The sequence below is a fragment of the Rhineura floridana genome, chromosome 9 (genome assembly GCF_030035675.1).
Source record: "Rhineura floridana isolate rRhiFlo1 chromosome 9, rRhiFlo1.hap2, whole genome shotgun sequence".
NCBI classification, from domain to species: Eukaryota; Metazoa; Chordata; class Lepidosauria; order Squamata; family Rhineuridae; genus Rhineura; species Rhineura floridana.
The window spans coordinates 91,555,090-91,577,487 of NC_084488.1; the positions used below are offsets into that span (position 1 = coordinate 91,555,090).

General features: G+C 41.0%; 1 protein-coding gene across 1 annotated transcript in view; it reads left to right on the forward strand.

Annotated features, from left to right (window-relative positions):
• Positions 1–22,398, forward strand: part of LOC133364551 (collagen alpha-1(XXV) chain-like) — a 234,213-nt gene that overhangs the window by 50,340 nt on the left and 161,475 nt on the right. Inside the window, exons 4-5 of the mRNA XM_061585422.1 lie at positions 22,107–22,133; positions 22,293–22,319. Of these exons, the coding sequence (XP_061441406.1) occupies positions 22,107–22,133; positions 22,293–22,319 (54 nt within the window). The remainder of the gene's footprint in view (positions 1–22,106; positions 22,134–22,292; positions 22,320–22,398) is intronic.

Here is a 22,398-nt window from a genome sequence, read left to right on the forward strand (position 1 = left end):
TTCCTGTCTTCCATTGTGTTAGCTATCCTTTTTAGGTCGATGGAATGTTTTCAAACTGGCAACTGGCCAAGGGATCCCATCCCTACCTGAAACTATTTCATTTTCTTCATTCTCCATATCTAAGCCATAATCCTTATATCCTCAAAACGAAACAGGTTACTCTGGCAAAAATAGAAACAAGGTTGTTTTTCTTAACAAATCTATGCTAACTGCAAGTGATCACCTTTTTTACCTGTTGTTTCTTCTAACATTCTATTTCCTATTATTTCCTATGTCTTATTTTTCCAACACTACAAAGCTAAACGTGTTTGCATAATATAGTTTATTATACAGTTTATTGGTTGTTTTGTTACAGTCCTAGTTTATCCTGTCTTTAAAATTTGGAGTAGGCAATGATACTTTTTTTTGAAAGCACAAATATAAAATATCCAGTTAATATCTAATCAAAGCAGCTAAAATGTCACTGATTCTAAAACCCTAAACTGACAGCAATCCAGCTAGCACTGTACACACGAGTTTTCCCCTTGCTGCTATTATATCCCTCTCCATCCCCACCTGGCTGGCTTTGTATTAGGTTGCTGGGTATGCAGCAACAGAGCCAGCATGTTCAACCCCAAAGTTCTTCCATGCCTCCTGTAGGGAGTATCTTATTCTTCCTGGCTTTCCTCTTGCTTTTCCTGGGAGTAGCAGTTGCTCTGGATAACGAAGAATCATTAGCTGCTGAATGCTCTTAGGGGAGGCAAATGAGAGCTCTTCAACCAGGCTTAAGATGCCTTATGGAGTATCTCAGCTGGCATGCATTAGCATTGTAGACCATTTACATGGAGGCAGTTCCTTAGGTGTTTGGAAGCTACTGGAAATGCCATCCACCTTAATTTGACACACATTCATTTCGTGTAGTCAGTAGTTACAATGAGAAGCAGTCTTGCTTCATCTAGGGCAGGGGTTCCCAAACTGTGGTCTGTGGACTACCAGTGGTCTGCAGGCTTCATTCAGATGGTCCACAGTGTGTCTGTGGATTTGTGGTTGAAGATAGGAGACAGCACATCCATTGCATTGAATGTTCATATTTTTAATTCTATTTTTATTGCTTCTTTTATTTCTTACATTGTATTGTATTGTATTACAATTTGAATTCTATGGAATTTCAATTGCTACAACAAGCAGAAAAAAAATTAAGTGGTCTACCAAGACTTAGCAATTTTCACATGGTCTGTGGAGGAAAACATAAGTTTTGGGAACCACTGATCTAATGCAAACGGGAGGAGACAATCTACTAAACGTGTTAGACATTTTGTACTCTGTTGGAACCTTACCTGTTTTCTTGTGAATTTGCCCAGAAGTGTGTTTGGCACTGCATGTCCCTTTTTCACATTTCTGTGATTGTTACCTTCTTCATCTTAGAAACATTATTCCAACATCTGAAGGGATACTATGTCATTCATCAGATCCAAAGGTGGATCTCCTTGTGCCACTGGGATGTGATTCAGATCTCAGGGCCTCTGAGAACCTGTAACACAAGATCTTAGCTTTTCAAGTTTAAAATAAAATAGTTAAATATTCCAACGTGAACTTCAGCTTACCTAAAGTGAGTAAATAGAAGCATATCACAGTAAAGAAAGTGTTAAGAGCTCACAAGTCCTTGCAGAGAAAAGATTTAATTGCTTCTGGTGGCAGGAGGTGCTATTTTGCTATGTTTAGTTTTGTATTGTGTCAGGAAAGGTTCTTCCCTTATGCCAGCAGTCTTAGAAAACCTTAAATTCCATTTGACTTCATCAGTCTTCTTTTTAAGCTGCCAGCTCTTCTTCACTCCCATTTTTCTTTCAATCTTGGGCTACATTAATTGTTTCCATGTGGCTGCGTCTTACCAACTTACTTGTGATTACCATCAAGCTTCCCATGCCCAACAGGCTCCCTCAGACAGACATTCATAACCTATTGAAGAAAATGCTCAGTAATAAAGATAACATCACAAGGATGACTTAAAAAAAGTTAAGCAAATTTTTCCATGGCTACGACCTTCTGATAAGCGGGGTTATTGAGAGAGATTCAGCAGCCTCTGTTTGTTTCCCTCTGTCTCCCAGCCTCCTTTGTTTCATAGTACCTTTAATCTTCAGTGCAGAATGAAAGGTGTGAAGTTATAAATCCATTTATAGCTGTTGCTCACTTTCCAAGCTTAGCAGGGTTTGTCATTGTAATAGACACTGGTCTTCTGTGGAAAGGTGGGAGAGATAATTTTCTTCATAGTCTCTACTTCTATTATAAATTCTAAAGCAGACATTTTATTCCTTTCAGTCTGGTTGTCTATGTGGGGGTCATTCTCTCTCTCTTTCTCTCATATAGTTTTGTGACTTGTTGATTTATTGTTTTGTTTCCTGAATTTCAGTGCAGTCTTTCCTGGTGACTGCCATGAATATATATTAACAATAATACTATAGCCTAGTCAGGTGAACTTTCTCCTGCTATTGAATCTGATCAGCTTATTTTCCAGTATCTGACAAAGGGAAATAGGTATATGTGTTTAAGATTAGGTGAACAAGCAGTTTGCATAATGGCAGGGAGCGAGCCAAATGATCGAACTGCTTCCATAGGGTCTAGTAACTGGGCCTGTCAAAGAATTGGTGAAAATAAACTTCTACCATTCACCTAAAGAATACCCTTTTGCATTTAGATATTGTCTTAAAACAGGGGTGATTAAATGGGCCACCTATCACCTTCTGGTTGCTGAGATGTCTCGGGGCGGACCATAGCTCAATGATGGAGCATCTGCCTTGCATTTAGCAGATCCCAGTTTAAATTACCTGGCATCTCCAGGTAAGGATGAGAATGTGCCCTGCCTGAAACCCTGGAGACCTGCTGCGAGTCAGTGTAGACAGTACTGGACTAGATGGACCAATGGGACTGTCTCAGTGTAAGGCAGCTTCCTATGTTGTACTCTACAAGTAGGCTTGTGAAGGCTGTTTGGAAACTTCAGCTGGTGCATAATGCGGCTGCCCAATTACTGGTTGGTGCCAGGCAGTCAGAATGTATTGTTCCAATGGTACTGGTTGCCAGTGAATTTCTATGCCCAGTTGTAAGTGCTGGTTTATGGCCTTTTAAGCCCTGAACTGTTTGGCATTGGTTTACTTAAAATACCACCTGCACCCATACTAGCCTGCCTGATCCTTGAGATCCACAACAGAAAGCCTACTTAGATGCCCACTGGTGAAGATAATCAGGCTTGTGAGCACTTGCAATTAGGGCCTTTTCATTGCTGGCTCCAGAACGAATGAACTCGATTTCATTTGAGATTAGGCAGGCTGTATCCCTTATGCATTTAAAGCAGACCTTGAAGGCCCATTTTCTCTCTCTCTGGATTTTAATAATTAACATAAACTGAGGTTATAAACTGGGGCTGTTATGCTGGAGTCTGGCTCTCTGTGCTTCTTTTTAGTAGTATAATGAAAGAGATACTTTATAAGACTTTTTATATTGTATTTGGAATTTAACATATGTTCTAAGCCATTTTGTGGAGTATGTTCTCCTAAAATAGATAACAAACCATTAAAATAAATTAAACTTGGAAAATGGCTGGACTAGGGCCACTTCTTTGGACTAAACTAGATATGACATTAATTGTGAGAAAGCCATTGACAAGGCATGCATGTTTTTAAAAAGAAGAAGTGTAAATAGCCACCATAGAAGGGTTTATTTTTTAAAAAAATTCATCTGACTCCCTGTAATCAGGGAATTTGCCTACTGCTTTAATTGCCCAATCAACAGCAGGAACCTGTGGCCCTCCAGATGTTGCTGGAATGCAGTGTCTGTCATCACTGACCATTGGCTGGCTTGGGCTGATGAAAGCTGGATATCTGAAGTTGCAGGAATGGAAAATTTAAAAACCTCCCCACCATTCAAAAACTTGTAAACTACATTAGAGCTTTCACTTTGTGAGTTTCAATTAAATGCAGCAGATAAATATCAGCAGTGGTAGAGGCAGAAAATAAAGCTGCCTGAGACTTCAGAATAAACATAGATAGCTTATGCCTCGGAACATAGGAAGCTGCCGTATACTAAAGCAGAGCACTGCTCCATCTGGCTCAGTATTGTCTACACTGTCTGGCAGCAGCTCTCCAGGATTTCAGAGGGGAGACACTTCTAAGCCCTAGCTGGAGTTGCCGGGGATTGAACCTGGGACCTTCTGCATGCTCTGCCACTGAGCTACGGCCCTTCCCAAATGGTTGGTGAAGGATAAAGCCACAAGAATCAATGGGAGGAAAGGGTATATCACACAGAGCAGGGCCTCTGGTGACTGCGCAGATACAATTTGCTGGGAATGGAGCACTGCAATTAATATTTTAATATTAAATATTAATATACTAATAATTATGCAGCACATTAAATCTTAACTAACTTACAACAATGGATGCATTAATTTCAAACTATTTCACCACTGTTTACTCAGGCCCACATTTGTGCAATCTCTTAATAAAGCAGCTGTTTTAAAGTTCAGGGGGAAATAGTGCATGATTATGCTTTAAGCTGGATTCCTGCACTGAATATGCTTTAAGTTGGATTCCTGCATTGAGCAGGGGTTGGATGGCCTTATAATACCCTTCCAACTCTACTAGTCTATAATTCTATGATTCCCTGAATTTTAATTGTTACAAGCATAAGTATAGCAAAATATTTTTTTCTGGCTGACAGAAAGCATTTGAAGAATCCAAGGAGAGAGAGGTGGAAGTAGAGGCAGCAGAAGAGTTGCCAGCAAGATTTTTTTTACCCACCAGATCCACATCCCAAATCCACCAAAACTCACTGGACACTGTGTCTAATAACATTTTTGTGTTATTGTGAAGCACTGTTACGAGGAATTGCCTAACAAGGTGGATAACAAAAGGTTCAAAGTGCTCTGTGTGCCTGTCTTTTGTATTTAAGTTTGGAACTGCAGATATAAATGTATGTGTCTTTGAGAACTGAGAGAAGTATGGAGGTTTTGCATTCCTGACTTTTTTTGGCTTTAAAAAATGCTCTGTGTGTGTGTGTTGGGTTGGCTACTCTGAGAACAGGATGCTGGACGAGATGGGCCATTGCCTGATCCAGGTAGTGGGCTCTCCGACACTGGAGGCATTCAAGAGGCAGCTGGACAGCCATCTGTCAGGAATGCTTTGATTTGGATTCCTGCATTGTGCAGGGGGTTGGACTTGATGGCCTTATAGGCCCCTTCCAACTCTACTATTCTATGATTCTATGACAAGTACGAGTAGCACTGTGACTAATGACACAGCAGGGTCAAAGCCGAAAGGAAGCCCAGAGGCTGATGCCCACACATGCGAAAGAAGAGTCTGGAGTTGTACGACGCACACAATAGGAACGTGGAATGTGAGAAGCATGAACCAGGGAAAGTTAGAAATTGTTAAGCAAGAAATGGAATGTATCAACATTACAATACTTGGCGTAAGTGAATTAAAATGGATGGGAATGGGACATTTTCAATCAGGCAACTACAAAATATTTTATGTGGGAAATGAGAAATCAAGAAGAAACAGAGTTGCTTTAATAGTAAGGTGATGTAGCAAAAGCAATTAGGAGCTACAACGCAAGGTCTGAGCGAGTGATATCAATGAGATTAAATGGGAAACCTATTAACATAAGCATCATCCAAGTCTACGCTCCAACGGAAAACGCAGAAGAAGAATTTGAGAGATTTCACTCAGAAGTACAGGAGGAAGTTGATCACACACCAAAACAAGATGTGCTGATAATCATGAGGGACTGGAATGTAAAAGTAGGGAAATTGCGGGAAAATTGGCCTTGAGAGACAGAAATGGAGCAGGAGAAAGACTTATTGAATTATGTGAAGCCAATAATTTGTTTCTTGCGAACACATTTTTTGAGCAACCAAAAAGATAACTGTACACGTGGACATCACCAGATGGTCAATATAGGAATCAAATTGATTATATAATTGGTAACAGAAGATGGAGAAGTTCCATACTTTCTACGAAAACAAGACCAGGAGCAGACTGCGGTACAGATCATGAACTTATCGTATCAAAAATCAGAGTAAAGCTAAAGAAAAAGAACAAAGCAATCATAATGCCAAAATACAATTGAGATAACATCCCAGAAGCATATAAAGATCAAATAAGGAACAGGTTTGAGGCTTTAAACTTAGTTGACAGAGAACCAGAAGAACTATGTAGTGAAGCAAGAGACATTATCAGGGAAGAATGAAAAAGACAATACCTCTTGTTAAAAAGAGAGAAAGACCTCAATGGATGACTGAAGAAACTCTTAAAATGGTTAAAGAGAGAAGGAAAGCAAAAGCAAAAGGAGATAGAAACACAGTTAGATCCCTAAATGTAACTACACAGCAACTAGTACGTAGGGACAGAGAGAACTATTACAATATTTATTGTATAGAAATAGAAGAGGACAACAAAAAGGGAAGAACAAGAGCCCTATTCCAAAAGGTTAGAGAAATGAAAGGGAAATTTAAACCAAGGGTAGGGATGTTGAATAATCAACAGGGGAACACACTGACTGACTGAGATGAAATAAAAGGAAGATGGAAGGAATACACTGAAGAACTCTATAAAAGAGATGACAGATTCATTCATGGAGGAACCATATGATGAAGAACCAGAAATTTTAGAATGGGAGGTAAAAGCTATTCTTAAAATACTTGGAAGAAACAAATCACCAGGAACACATGGCATACCAATAGAGTTGCTACAAGTTACTGAGAATGAATCTGGCCAAATTTTGACAATAATTTGTCAAGAAATATGGAAAACTAAACAATGGCCCACAGACTCGATGTGTTCAATATATATCCCACTTCCAAAGAAAGGGGATCCCAGAGAATGCAGTAATTATCCAACTATTGCCTTAACATCGCATGCAAGTAAAGTAATGCTCAAGATTCTACAACAAAGGCTCTTACCATATATGAAGCGAGAAATGCCAGTCGCCCAAGCTGGATTTAGAAAGGGAAGAGCCACCAGAGATCATATCGCAAACATACATTGGATAATGGAACGGACCAAGGAATTTCAGAAGAAAATCACCCTGTGCTTTATAGATTACAGCAAAGCCTTTGATTGTGTAGATCATGAAAAACTATGGAATGCTTTAAAAGAAATGGGGGTGCCACAGCATCTGATTGTCCTGAGGTGCAACCTATACTCTGGACAAGAGGCTACTGTAAGGACAGTATATGGAGAAACCGATTGATTCCCAATCGGAAAGGGTGTGAGACGGGTGTATTTCATCACCCTATTTGTTTAATCTGTACGCAGAACATATCCTACAGAAAGCAGGATTGGACCAAGATGAAGGAGGTGTGAAAATTGGAGAGAGAAATATCAATAATTTAAGATATGCAGATGATACCATACTACTAGCAGAAACCAGTAATGATTTGAAATGAATGCTGATGAAAGTTAAAGAGGAAAGCACAAAAGCAAGACTACAGCTGAAGGTCAAGAAGACTAAAGTAATGACAACAGAAGATTTATGTAATTTTAAAGTTGACAGTGAAGACATTGTTAAGGATTATCAATACCTTGGCACAGTCATTAACTAAAATGGAGACAATAGTCAAGAACTCAGAAGAAGGCTAAGACTGGGGAGGACAGCTATGAGAGAACTAGAAAAGGTCCTCAAATGCAAAGATGTATCACTGAACACCACAGTCAGGATCATTCAGACGATGGTATTCCCGATCTCTATGTATGGATGTGAAAGTTGGACAGTGAAAAAAGCGGATAAGAGAAAAATCAACTCATTTAAAAATGTGGTGTAGGAGGAGAGCTTTGCACATACCATGGACTGCGAAAAAGACCAATAATTGGGTGTTAGAACAGATTAAACCAGAACAATTACTAGAAGCTAAAATGATGAAACTGAGGTTATCATACTTTGGACACATAATGAGAAGACATGATTCATTAGAAAAGATAATAATGCTGGGAAAAACAGAAGGGAGTAGAAAAAGAGGAAGTCCAAACAAGAGATGGATTGATTCCATAAAGGAAGCCACAGACCTGAACTTACAATATCTGAACAGGGTGGTTCACGACAGATGCTCTTGGAGATCACTGATTCATAGGGTCACCATAAGTCGTAGTTGACTTGAAGGCACATAACAACAACAGTTCTTTATCATCATGTCTCCTCTGCTCTAGTCAGTGGGAGCCGGCTGTGGCTTGTGTGGAGGAGTTGGTGGTGCTTAGGATGCATCACACTTTGGGTAGAATTTGGCCTGCATATTTTCCTTCTCAACAAGCCAATTGGCAAGAACTTCCTTGTCTTTGTACCTTTAGAAAACAAGCACACCAGAGGATCTAGACACTTAAAAAATCCTCCTCTCTGTCACAGGTTGATTGTGTGGTGTTGGATAAATTTATTTTTATTTATTTATTATATTTATTTACCGCCCCATAGCCAAAGCTCTCTGGGTGGTTTACAGCATACGTTGTTTGAAAAATAACATTGGGAATTATTTCAAGGTATTGTACTATAAAGGGTATGGAAACAATTCAATAAATTGCTGCGGTATCCTTTCAATCAAAGAGGTAGCCAGCTAGCCATGGCTTACAGTAGAAATGAAACAGTAGTCAAGTAGCACTTTGAACAGAAATGCAAACAATGACAAATACAAGAAAATGTCTGAAAGTAGATTTTGTTTTTGTAAAAAAAGGCTAGATTTTGGCTAGACAGTTTAATGAAATATATAACAGAGAAAAAAATGAAATTGAAGTATTTGTAAAAACCACCAGATTCTCACCATAAAAAGTTTGACGTCCACTAGCCAGGAAAATTAGCCACCAGATGCATGCCTAAAAACACTAGATTTTGTGGGGAAACCATTAAATTGGCAACAGTGGGCAGTGATATTCAGAGATATATGGAAGCTGTAAACCCACCAGGAACATTAATGAGCATCTGCAGATTTCATCCAAAGCAAGATGTTGGCATTCTGCGGCTTCTAGTGCAATGCTGTTCTTAAAATATAGCCAAATTCAATAAAGTCAAAAACCACACCACTTAAATTTTAGAGCTCACATAATAAGACACTGGAGAAAAATAATACTTCAAGAACCACAACAATGTGGTCATTCCACTCCTAAGACACTTTGTATCACTTCTCATGATTCATCACATTTCTCTCCTGATCATGGTAAATTTCAATCCTAAATCCAATTCATGATGATGAGGAGCAAAAGTGTCGGAAGAAAAACCAATTGTTCTATTAGTTGGAACTTCTAAACAGTTGAAACTCGTGGTGTCTGTGTTTTAGTGAGATGCCCACTTTGTAGTGGAGAAACCCTGAAGGAAGGCTACAGCTAAACCCATCCCTATTTTCAGTCAGCTTTAGTCTTTTGTTCCCTTCTCTCTTGCCCCTTATGTTTCATCTATCCTTCCTTTTTCTCTGTCCATTTGCTGCTGCTTCCTTGTTTTCTGTGCTCTTCTGCCCCAACCTCTCTTCCCCTGACAATAATAAATGTAAAAATAATCAAAAATTTTTTTGTTACCCGTCTCTCACCCAGAATGTGTGTCCTGAGGCGGATTCTGCAGATTTAAAAATACAAAGCATACATAAAAACATAGAGATTTAAAAATACAAATACATAAAAAAAACCCGTACATAAACAAATCCATAAAGTAATTAAAAACATCAGTACAATGGCATATAGGGTAAAAATTTAACCAAATGCTTGCATAAAAAGATGGATCTTCAGCAGCTGTCTAAATATGGGAAGAGACAACAATCTAGTGCACAGTTAAATGTATGCTGGCAAACCTGTCCACAAGGAATAATACACTGAACATAATTTAGAAATGAATTATATTAACATTAGATTAACAGGGGGAGGGAGAGAGCTTCTTTTCAAAAACATCTACTCCAGTACTCTGGAGCAATTGTGTTGATATCAATATGTAATCAACAACTATTCCAGAAGAACTTTGGCCCAATAACTAAGAGCAGGGGTGCATGCCAGACCAGATTTATTTATTTTACTTTGTCCTGTGGGACAATAGCCTGAGAGTCTATGCAGGTTGCAAAACAGCATCAGCTTTCAGACAATCTACTTTATTTACAGAACAAGCCAACTCCACCCTCTTTTCCAGGCTGGGGAGTTTGGATTGATTGGAGGTGTGCTACTGCTAAACTTTGCCAAGTGACCTGGCCTCCTTCCAATCACCACTGACAGAGTGACACCAATCTCAGACTGGTTTATGACAGGTCTGGGGAACTTCTGGCCCTTGGACAAAATTTGGCCTACAATACCCTTTTCCTCACATCAAGCCCACGTGCCCCACACACCTAACATTGTCTGTGTTGTCAAGTGTGAGGAAAGTAGCAGTAAGATAAGTTGCACAACCTAATTCCCTGTGGGAAACTCGATTGCACAGCTGATCCCTGCAGAAAGCAAACAGGAAGTCCCTACCTATTAGCTGATTGCTCTTTGCAAGCTCTGTGTGGTCCTGGCTATCATCACCTGACATCATTCTGTCTGATGTCAGGTGACTAACAGGTGGACGGCACTGCCCACTATCATATTTACCCCACAATGGTTAAGGGAGATAAGGATCCAGCCTGTTGGTCAGATCAATTTCCCCATCTCTCCTTTACGACAACTTCACTCTTGGTAATTACTGTAAAAATGAAGGCTTGCAACCTATCAAAAGACCAAAGTGCTTGCTTTTCAGAAAAGGTCTTGCAAACATCTTGGGAGGATAGACCAAGAGAGAATCAATCATTTTTTTCAGATGTTCAGGAGAGATATTTTCTGAAACAGGAAGCTGGCCACAACATGCAGAGTTTACTAAGCAGGAAGTGGCAAAAACAGCATAGGGTATTTTGTGTCTCTGTTAGGGGTGCACCAGCCTTGGAGCTGTATAATAGTAAACTCATTCCTTGACTTCTATAGTGGGTCCAGGTCTGGGTCTCTGGGAATTTAAATTCCTTGGAGATAGTTCAAAACAAACATATATTGATTGCTGTCACTCCTCCCATCAGTCCCTTCTGACACAGGCCTATGTTGGCTATAACAATACAAACAGTGGCATATGAAATGAGGATAAAGTTTTGGCTAAAAATGATCTTTAACAGCCTTGCTAGCCTTTGAGGAAATGGACAATCACTCTTGGAAGGGGTTTGTTTCATCCCTAGTGGTAAAATTAGGCATTTCTGAACTAAATTTTGAGATTGAGCTCACTAAAAGCCTTTGAAACAGAGACTGATACATCCCTTCTGATGGACAGAACAACTGTATGGGTTTCTAAAACAGTGCTATTGTATGAGGATTTCCCTTACATTCCTCTTGTACTACCTTGTTATTTTAAGAATGTGCAGAAACTGAGGGGCAATTTTTACTAAAGCCCTGTTAAATCTGGTCCTCTCAGCTGTTTTAGGGAAGGTTCAGAAATGTGCCATACTGTGAACATACCTGTTCTTGTGGTTTAAACCTTGTGAAAGACTTGATTCATATTAATTTATATTGTCTTATATAATGTGTTGAGAGAACATTACTTCTCTCATTGGGCAGAGATGGGGAGAGGTCTGACCTTGAATCTGTAATTTTTTTGTACTGGCTGGGCAAGATAAATATATAACTGTGTAGACTGTGTATTTACTATTGACAGTAACTGGTAAGAGGAGAAGATTCTGAGGAAAAAAAGAGAGAATCCTGTGTCTTGTCAGAGATTCAGAATTTTAAGTTTGTTTTATGTGATTATTCATTCAGGTTTTACATAATTTTGTGTAGACTTTTTATGATGTTTTGAAAGCTTTTTTAAAAATGTTTTTAATGTTTTAATGTATTTTAAGGTCTGTTTTTATGATGTTTTAAAGCAGCCTTTCCCAACCGGTGTGCCTCCAGATGTTGTTGGACCACAACTCCCATCAGCCTCAGCCATGGCTGAGGCTGATGGGAGTTGTGGTCCAACAACATCAGGAGGCACACCGGTTGGGAAAGGCTGTAAAAGTGTTTTAAGCGCTTCTGTTTGCCGCCCTGGGCTCCTGCTGGGAGGGGCGGGATATAAATCAAATAATAAATTAATAATGAATAAGTTCGTTTTATTTTAACATTTGTTAAAAGAGGGCAACAGTTTTCTGGGAGCCATCTTCTCATCTGCTGGGGAAATTTAAGTTTATGTTGGCTACAGGAATGTAGTCTTCCAGGGTTTCAGGGGGTCTTAGATCCCTTACTTTTTTGGGAGCCAGGTCCCAGCAGGATCCCTATGTCTCCAGCATCTTGAGAGCTAATTAGCACAAAAGGGGTGTGTGTTAGCTACTGAAAAGATTCTTCTAACTTACTTCATAAGAACATAAGAAGAGCCTGCTGGATCAGGCCAGTGGCCCATCTAGTCCAGCATCCTGTTCTCACAGTGGCCAACCAGGTGCCTGGGGGAAGCCCGCAAGCAGGACCCGAGTGCAAGAACACTCTCCCCTCCTGAGGCTTCCGGAACTGGTTTTCAGAAGCATGCTGCCTCTGACTAGGGTGGCACAGCACAGCCATCACGGCTAGTAGCCATTGATAGCCCTGTCCTCCATTAATTTGTCTAATCTTCTTTTAAAGCCATCCAAGCTGGTGGCCATTACTGCATCTTGTGGGAGCAAATTCCATAGTTTAACTATGCGCTGAGTAAAGAAGTACTTCCTTTTGTCTGTCCTGAATCTTCCAACATTCAGCTTCTTTGAATGTCCACGAGTTCTAGTATTATGAGAGAGGGAGAAGAACTTTTCTCTATCCACTTTCTCAATGCCATGCATAATTTTATACACTTCTATCATGTCTCCTCTGACCCGCCTTTTCTCTAAACTAAAAAGCCCCAAATGCTGCAACCTTTCCTCGTAAGGGAGTCGCTCCATCCCCTTGATCATACTGGTTGCCCTCTTCTGAACCTTTTCCAACTCTATAATATCCTTTTTGAGATGAGGTGACCAGAACTGTACACAGTATTCCAAATGCGGCCGCACCATAGATTTATACAACGGCATTATGATATCGGCTGTTTTATTTTCAATACCTTTCCTAATTATCGCTAGCATGGAATTTGCCTTTTTCACAGCTGCCGCACACTGGGTCGACATTTTCATCGTGCTGTCCACTACAACCCCGAGATCTCTCTCCTGGTCGGTCACCGCCAGTTCAGACCCCATGAGCGTATATGTGAAATTCAGATTTTTTGCTCCAATATGCATAATTTTATACTTGTTTATATTGAATTGCATTTGCCATTTTTCCTCCCATTCACTCAGTTTGGAGAGGTCTTTTTGGAGCTCTTTGCAATCCCTTTTTGTTTTAACAACCCTGAACAATTTAGTGTCATCAGCAAACTTGGCCACTTCACTGCTCACTCCTAATTCTAGGTCATTAATGAACAAGTTGAAAAGTACAGGTCCCAATACCGATCCTTGAGGGACTCCACTTTCTACAGGCCTCCATTGAGAGAACTGTCCGTTTATTCCTACTCTCTGCTTTCTGCTTCTTAACCAATTCCTTATCCACAAGAGGACCTCTCCTCTTATTCCATGACTGCTAAGCTTCCTCAGAAGTCTTTGGTGAGGTACCTTGTCAAACACTTTTTGAAAGTCTAAGTACACTATGTCCACTGGATCACCTCTATCTATATGCTTGTTGACACTCTCAAAGAATTCTAATAGGTTACTGAGACAGGACTTTCCCTTGCAGAAGCCATGCTGGCTCTGCTTCAGCAAGGTTTGTTCTTCTATGTGCTTAGTTAATCTAGCTTTAATAATACTTTCTACCAGTTTTCCAGGGACAGAAGTTAAACTAACTGGCCTGTAATTTCCGGGATCCCCTCTGGATCCCTTTTTGAATATTGGCGTTACATTTGCCACTTTCCAGTCCTCAGGCACAGAGGAGGACCCGAGGGACAAGTTACATATTTTAGTTAGCAGATCAGCAATTTCACATTTGAGTTCTTTGAGAACTCTCGGGTGGATGCCATCTGGGCCCGGTGATTTGTCAGTTTTTATATTGTCCATTAAGCCTAGAACTTACCACTATTTGTCTCAGTTCCTCAGAATCCCTTCCTGCAAATGTTAGTTCAGGTTCAGGGATCTGCCCTATATCTTCCACTGTTAAGACAGATGCAAAGAATTCATTTAGCTTCCCTGCAATCTCCTTATCGTTCTTTAGTACACCTTTGACTCCCTTATCATCCAAGGGTCCAATCGCTCCCTAGATGGTCTCCTGCTTTGAATGTATTTATAGAATTTTTTGTTGTTGGTTTTTATGTTCTTAGCAATGTGCTCCTCAAATTCTTTTTTAGCATCCCTTATTGTCTTCTTGCATTTCTTTTGCCAGAGTTTGAGTTCTTTTTTATTTTCTTCATTCGAACAAGACTTTCATTTTCTGAAGGAAGACTTTTTGCCTCTAAGAGCTTCCTTGACTTTGCTCATTAACCATGCTGGCATCTTCTTGGCCCTGGCGGTACCTTTTCTGATCTGCGGTATGCACTCCAGTTGAGCTTCTAATATAGTGTTTTTAAACAACTTCCAAGCATTTTCGAGTGATGTGACCCTCTGGACTTTGTTTTTCAGCTTTCTTTTTACCAATCCCCTCATTTTTGTGAAGTTTCCTCTTTTGAAGTCAAATGTGACCGTGTTGGATTTTCTTGGCAATTGGCCAGTTACATGTATGTTTAATTTAATAGCACTATGGTCACTGCTCCCAGTCGGTTCAACAACAGTTACATCTCGCACCAGGTCCCGGTCCCCACTGAGGATTAAGTCCAGGGTTGCCGTCCCTCTGGTCGGTTCCATGACCAACTGCTCTAGGGAATAGTCATTTAGAATATCTAGAAACTTTGCTTCTTTGTCATGACTGGAACACATATGCGGCCAGTCTATGTCTGGGTAGTTGAAGTCACCCATTACTACCACATTTCCTAGTTTGGATGCTTCCTCAATTTCATATCTCATCTCCAGGTCTCCCTGAGCATTTTGATCAGGGGGACGACAGATCATTCCCAGTATTAAGTCCCTCCTGGGGACCCTGTTGATTCTCCTTGATCTCTCAGCAGCTTTTGATACCATCGACCATGGTATCCTTCTGGAGAGGTTTGCGGATTTGGGAGTTGGAGGTACTGCTTGGCAGTGGTTCCGCTCCTATCTAACAGGTCGTCTCCAGAAAGTAGTGCTTGGGGAGCACTACTCGACGCCCTGGGCGCTCCAATATGGAGTTCCGCAGGGATCAGTTCTGTCCCCCATGCTCTTTAACATCTATATGAAGCCGCTGGGTGCGGTCATCAGGAGTTTTGGAGTGCGTTCGCATCAGTACGCTGATGATACGCAGCTCTACTTCTCCTTTTCATCTTCTTCAAGTGAGGCCGTCAAGGTGCTAAACCGATGCTTGGCCGCGATAATGGACTGGATGAGAGCGAACAAATTGAAGCTCAATCCAGACAAGACTGAGATGCTGTTAGTGAATGGATCCCCTGACCAGATGATGGATGTTCGACCTGTTCTGGATGGGGTTACACTCCCCCTGAAGGAGCAGGTGCGCAGCTTGGGAGTCCTTTTGGACCCATCCTTGTCACTTGAGGCGCAGGTGGCCTCGGTGGCATGGAGTGCTTTTTACCAACTTAGGCTGGTGGCCCAGCTACGCCCATATCTGGACAGGGAACATCTTACTTCAGTTGTTCATGCTCTGGTAACCTCGAAACTGGACTATTGCAATGCACTATATGTGGGGCTGCCCTTGAAGACGGTTCGGAAACTGCAGCTCGTGCAGAATGTAGCGGCCAGATTAATAACGGGGACCAAGCGGTCGGAGCACATAACACCGATTCTGGCCCGCTTGCACTGGCTGCCTATATGTTTCCGGGCCCGATTCAAAGTGCTGGTTTTAACCTATAAAGCCTTACACAGCACGGGCCCGCAATACCTGATGAAACCTCTCTCCCGATATGAACCTACCCGTACACTGCGCTCAACATCGAAGGCCCTCCTCCGGGTGCCTACTCATAGGGACGCCCAGAAGGCGATTACAAGGAAGAGGGCCTTCTCGGTGGTGGCCCCCGAACTTTGGAACACCCTTCCTGACGAGGTTCACCTGGCGCCTACACTACTATCTTTTGGGCGCCAGGTGAAAACCTTCCTCTTTGCCCAGGCATTTTAACATTTTAACATTTGTTTAACATTTTTTAATATTTTAGTATTTTGTACTTAATGTTCTAACAGACAGTTAAATTGTAATCTGATGACCAGATCGTTTTTAAATTGTATTTGCTGTGTTTTTACTTGGTGTGCACCGCCCAGAGAGCTTGCTATGGGGAGTATAGAAATGGAATAAAATAAATAAATAAATAAATAAATAAATAAATAAATAAATAAATAAATAAATGGTATCACCACCCACAACGATTCTGTGGAGGAGTCCACCTCTTTTGGGGTTTTGAGCTTGCTGGATTCAATGCCTTCTTTCACGTATAGAGCGACTCCGCCACCAATACGTCCTTCCCTGTCCTTCCGATATAGTTTATATCCAGGGATAACCGTATCCCACTGGTTTTCTCCATTCCACCAGGTCTCCATTATGCTCACTATATCAATGCTCTCCTCTAAGACCTTGTCTTTCCTGCTGATTGGAGCCAATTAGAGTGAAAGAAGTTCCTATTAGCTCCTATTTCAAAAAGCCAAGTTGTGGAGAGTGAGAATTCCATAATTGCAGAAAAAGAGACAATGAATCCTAATGGTAGCATCCCATTTACATCATTCAAGCAGTTTGGTAGCAGCAGGAGATAAACGTGTAAAACCTGAGTAATTCAAGCAATATCTCTGACAATGAGAAAGGACAGGCAAATAGTGACAGTGATAGAGAAGCAGAAAGCAGTATTAAAGCCTGGCCAGATTATTCTATAAGTTTAGAAGGAGGTGTGGCTGTGAGGGAGCATAGCTGTGACTATCAGGAAGGGGCCCTGCATTTCTGAATTTGTCACTGCACTACAGGTTGGCTATCATTTTATTTGGTCTGAGTTATATATATCACAAGAGAAATACCACAAGGAAAGGCCTGGTAATAGGAGGTGGAGTTGGCGTGGCGGATTGGGTGGAGGCTGCTTGTGCAAGTTACACTCCCAATCACACAAGCTCTCTCTGCCTAATTTTATTTGGTTCTCTCTTCTATTGCATCCCCCGTGCACATCCCAGGCTTTTCCTGAGGGTCCTCTGGGAGGCACGGGAGGCTGCAAGGGGGTAGGTGTGGAAGCACAAGTATCCTTGTCCAAGCACTGAGTTGAATGGAACCTTCTGTTTCCAGCAAAAGCACTGTAAATTCATTTTATTTTTAATCTCTAAGGCTTCATACAACATGCATCCACATTCCAAAAGCAGCAAGTGGATTGAAACTTGCCATTTCACCAACGAAAGTTTATGAGGAAAGCACAGCCATGCCTGCTGAGTGTCCTTTAACAATATCTCCTAATAAGAAGCTATTTTAAAGTCCACAGAAAATAAAGCATAATTCCTTTAATTTTAACTATAACAAAGATAAGTACAGCATATCTATTCTTGATGCCCTCTCCTTCTAAATAACATCTCAGTAATAATATTTTAGCAATTATTTCTGCAAGTGGTAAATACAGGAGCAGTTCATGTTCTAGTTAAACTCCTGTTTATTTCAATGCCACAGGATGGCACCCAGTCACTCCATACGAACATGGGCAACTGTTATGAAAATTACCTCTGGATTGCATCCTGCACATGTTAAAAGATGTGGTAATGGAGGGGAGTGGGGAGGCCTTTCTAGACACATACATGGTGTTTCTGCATCACACATACAGCTGGTCAGTTGACAATCAAAACAATATTCATCACCTGTTTGAAGGATGGGGAACTGAACCCAGCCACTTCCATTCCATTCTCTCTTCTCAACAGGTGATCAGAGCTTCCACAGATAAAATTGCCATATGTTCTATGGAGCAGATCATGTATGCCAGAGTGTGCTCACAAACTACTCCTGTATTTGAGAATCTCTGGATTGGAGCCAGTATGTTTTTGGCCTATGGTTTTGCATTTAAAGTATTCCATTGAGTAAAATAAAAGCATGGTGCGTCGACAGAACAAATGGGCAAATTGAACTATACAGTATTGTATACGTGGTTACCAAACAAGATGGAAAGGCGCAGTATTTTTAAATGAATGTTAACAGAAATAAAAATAACTATTTGAAATGTTCGCCCCCATAAGTGCTCTTGCTATCTCTTTAAAAACTGTTTCGTGTTTGTACAGTATTAATGGACTATCTGAAATCTCTCATGTGTAAAACATAAATATTCAGTTGGACAAAACCATAATTTTTCTCTTACATGGCTACCTGTAGGGTGAAAATTTTCTGAATAAATCCTTTTCAGAGAATCTGCCTATTATGAAAATTTGGTAGGCAATTTAATCTAGCATCCTAATCAAAATGCTGTGGGTTTTTTATACTCTGCACATGTTTTACAAACTTTATATCAATCATTATTTAAAAACAAAACAAAACAGCAGTTTCTTTCAAGTATTATACAGCCACAAGAGTGACTGTATACTATAGCCAGCATGGATTTTTTGCATTCCGCTATGTTAAATTAAAAATACCGCCATACCATTCTGATGCTTCCCATAAGCTCACCGAAACAAAATCTTACGAAACTTATAGTTTATTATTTTTAATTAATTTAAGAAATTTAGCATTGGAGTTGATGATAAGTGTGGACATGCTCAGTAAAAATCAACTGTCAATGTTCTAAAAGCCAGACTCACAGCTGCTGGGCTTGCCTAATCAGGGCCACACCCACACCAGACCTTCATTTCACTGTAGACAGTCATGACTTCCCCCAAAGAATCCTGCGAAGTGTAGTTTGTGAAGGTTGCTGAGAGGAGACTCCTATTCCTCTGACAGAACTCCAGAGTAGTTTAACAGTCAGCCACTCTAATTGAAGCTCTGTGAGGGGAACAGGGCATCTCCTAGCAACTCTCAGCACCCTTCACTAACTACACTTCCCAGGATTCTCTGGGGGAAGCCATGACTGTCTAAAGTGAAATAAAGATCTGGTGTGGATGTGGCCAGGGACAGCTTTGTTTTAAATGTGGGTGGGAGGCTACATGTGCCTGCTGTAGAATAAAAAGTGGGGGAAACGCTGAAAAAGAATGATACTGTTCACAATGTTTTCCTTTTGGAAAGGAATGGGACTTCCCCTCTGCCTAGTGCCCACCCACCCAATCTTCTCCCCCTCCCCTCCCTGCCCCTCCACCAGGTCCGTTTCACCTATCCTGAGCATTGCACAGGAGTAAATCCCACTGAACTCAAAGCATGCAAATGATCAAACCTACCCTCCCTTTTTCCACCCCTATCCCCTCCCTTTTGCCCCTTCCCTCCCCTTTCCTTTGCCTCCCCCTCCCCCTCCCCCTCATCCATCCCTTCCAATCCCCTCCTTCCCCTCCCCTCTCCCCTAATATTGTTGCTTCCTCCCTGCTAAAACAAGAGCCGGTGTGGCATAGTGGTTAAGGTGTTGGACTACGACCTGGGAGACCAGGGTTCGAATCCCCACACAGCCAGGAAGCGCACTAGGTGACCTTGGGCCAGTCACTGCCTCTCAGCCTCAGAGGAAGGCAATGGTAAACCCCCTCTGAATACTGCTTACTGTGAAAACCCAATTCATAGGGTTGCCGTAAGTCTGGATTGACTTGAAGGCAGTTCATTTCCATTTTTCAAAACAAGATCAGCACAGCACATGCCTTGTTTCTGTTATTTGGGCTGATTGCTGGTGTTGCCACCACTCACCATATGTTCAGAGGCACATGTTACCAAATTCTCCCAAGCTACACAGGAAGTGGATTGGACTGTGAAAGACCAACCCAAATTGTATTTGCATTTTTACAGATTTGTAGGGCAGTACAATATCTCAGAGAGGAGGTCAGGTCTCCTGCTCCCCTGGTGCATTCACTATAGCTGTCCAATTTCCCTGCTTTTTAAAGTTTGAAAGAAATATCTGTTGGCTATAGGTACATTCTTAAACCACAAGATTTTTTTTGCCTATTAGTGAATTAAAATCTAATCCCTGTTGTCCATCACACTGAGATTAACATGGCATCTTGCTCTGGACTGGGTCCCCCCTCCCCCACATCCACTATGGTTATTTGACTAGAGCCTGAAAAGTGCTGGCTGGGGCTGATGGAAGTTGTAGTCCAAAACATTTGAACAAAAGCAAGTTAGCACAATGTGTAATGTATGTTCAATCTTTGGAACTCCCTGCTTGTTGACATCAGGTAGGCGCCTTTGCTATATTCTTTTCGGCGCCTGCTTAAAACCTTTTTGTTTAGACAAGCCCATCCAGATGCATACATACTGATGGGTTTTTTTTGTCTATTGCTATTGGTTTTTAAAATGTTTTAATTACTTGTTTTTAACTTTTATCATTAATTTAATGTCTTTTACAAACCTCCTAGAGTTTCTTTTACAGTCAAGCAGTATATAATTTTCTTTTAAAAAAATCAATAAGCAAAGCCAGACCCAAGAGCTGAAAACCTGGACTTTGGTTTCTGTTACTGGAAAAGTACGAAACAATGGACTCTGAAAAATTGTAGTAAATAGACTGAATCCCAACACTGCTAAATAATAGCATTGCCATTTTGTTTGTCAGATATAGTTAAATTGATGATGCACTCTGAAGGGTAATAACATCCAAGATTCTCATGATGAAAGGAAACATCTTTGCTCACGGTATTGCACCATGCTATCCCATGTAATAAGATTTCTGAGTACACAAAGGGAATATTTCAGAATGAAACTGATTTCCTTTACTGCGCTATAGGCAAAGTGTCAGCATTTATGATGAATTCATAAAACTGAATCTCCATAAGCTAAGTTTGCCAAGGCATTTTATGGTCCAAGCATACACATGCCACTGAGTGCAGAGCTTAGTGAAGATGAATAGCCATAATGAAGTCATTATGTGCTATTCTACTATCCTTTATTATTACATTACTCTTCCTGTTTGCCTCGTTGTTCAGGGTTTTTTGAAGCACATTAGGAACAATGGCTGACACTGTACTATAGAAGTAAAATGACCATTGAATTGCCTTTAAAGTGCCCAAGGGCATGCCCCTAGAAACCAAGTCTAAAAATGCAAATTGGTTAGTGCCATCTAGTTTGTTGGGTTAAATCATGACTCAGCTACAGGGTATCTTCCCCCCCCTCCTTCATCTTGTCTGTGGCATATCTGCCACCCTAAGAAAGCAAGTGTATACTGGGGGAGGGGGTAATTTTGGAAGAACCTGACACAGTCTCATTTTTGGATGATCATCCCATTATATTATGCATGCAACTTTTTGGTTCAATCTGGCATGTTTTCACAAAGAGCAATGAAAGCACTAAGCCTATATCTGGGCAATACCTTTCATGACCAGCTAATTTTTAATCTGCAGCTATCAGGGCCAGTCCTATCATTGGGCAGAATGAGGCAGCAGATGCTAGAGGCATAGAGTACTAGTGAGATGTTGAAAGAGAGAGCTGTATGTGCCATGCAACCTATCTGCATCACCTAAGTTAGCCTGCTTCCCTCAGGTGGAAGATGCTGTCCCATCACCAGTGCTGAAACGAAATTCAACTGCCAGTGTAGTTGGCTTCTGTACAAGTAATCTTGCAGGGCACCATCTTGTCCTTTGCCGTGGATATCAAATGCCTTGTTATATGGAACAGCCTCTAATCAGTAGTATTCCCCCTTTGGTTCTGCAGTCTAAAGTGGTACAGTGCAGCCCTTACTTCTTGTGAGAACCAGGCATTTTTTTGCTCAGTAAGGGTAGAGACACATTTACCGCTCTGCCAGTTCCAGTGTGTCTCCACCTCTCTTTTCTGAAAAAAAAGGGGGGGAACATTATGCTCTTCAAACTCGACCCTTTTTTACCGTAAAACCTGGTAGGATCAGCTTGAGTGCATTTTTTTTTTAATTCAGCTTCAGACAGATTTCGCAACTATCAACAGATCAACCCATTACCCCTCCAGCTGCGGCCAATGGAAACACTATGCTATAGGCAGCTAGTGTGCTTGCATCTTAAAGAGTATCTATCAATAGTTATTGAACATATTTTGTGTTTCTTTCAGGGCCAACCAGGTCCAAAAGGCGAGAAGGTGAGTCTCAGCATGCTGTTGCCACTAACAAAATAAATGGAAGCCCTCCTGATATTAACTGGTGACTGTTGAAGCAGTATGATGTGAGATTATTTAAGCGAGCTGGGCTAACACAGAGATGCTGTGTTAAAACTATCATCTCATCTTTCCACTTTGCAGGGAGATCAAGGTGATCAGAGCCCTCGGGTAAGCATATGAACAAAAATGTTACACTTCCCCTTCCCTGACTAGGCAATTAGTCCTTAGCGCAAAACTAAATTGAACA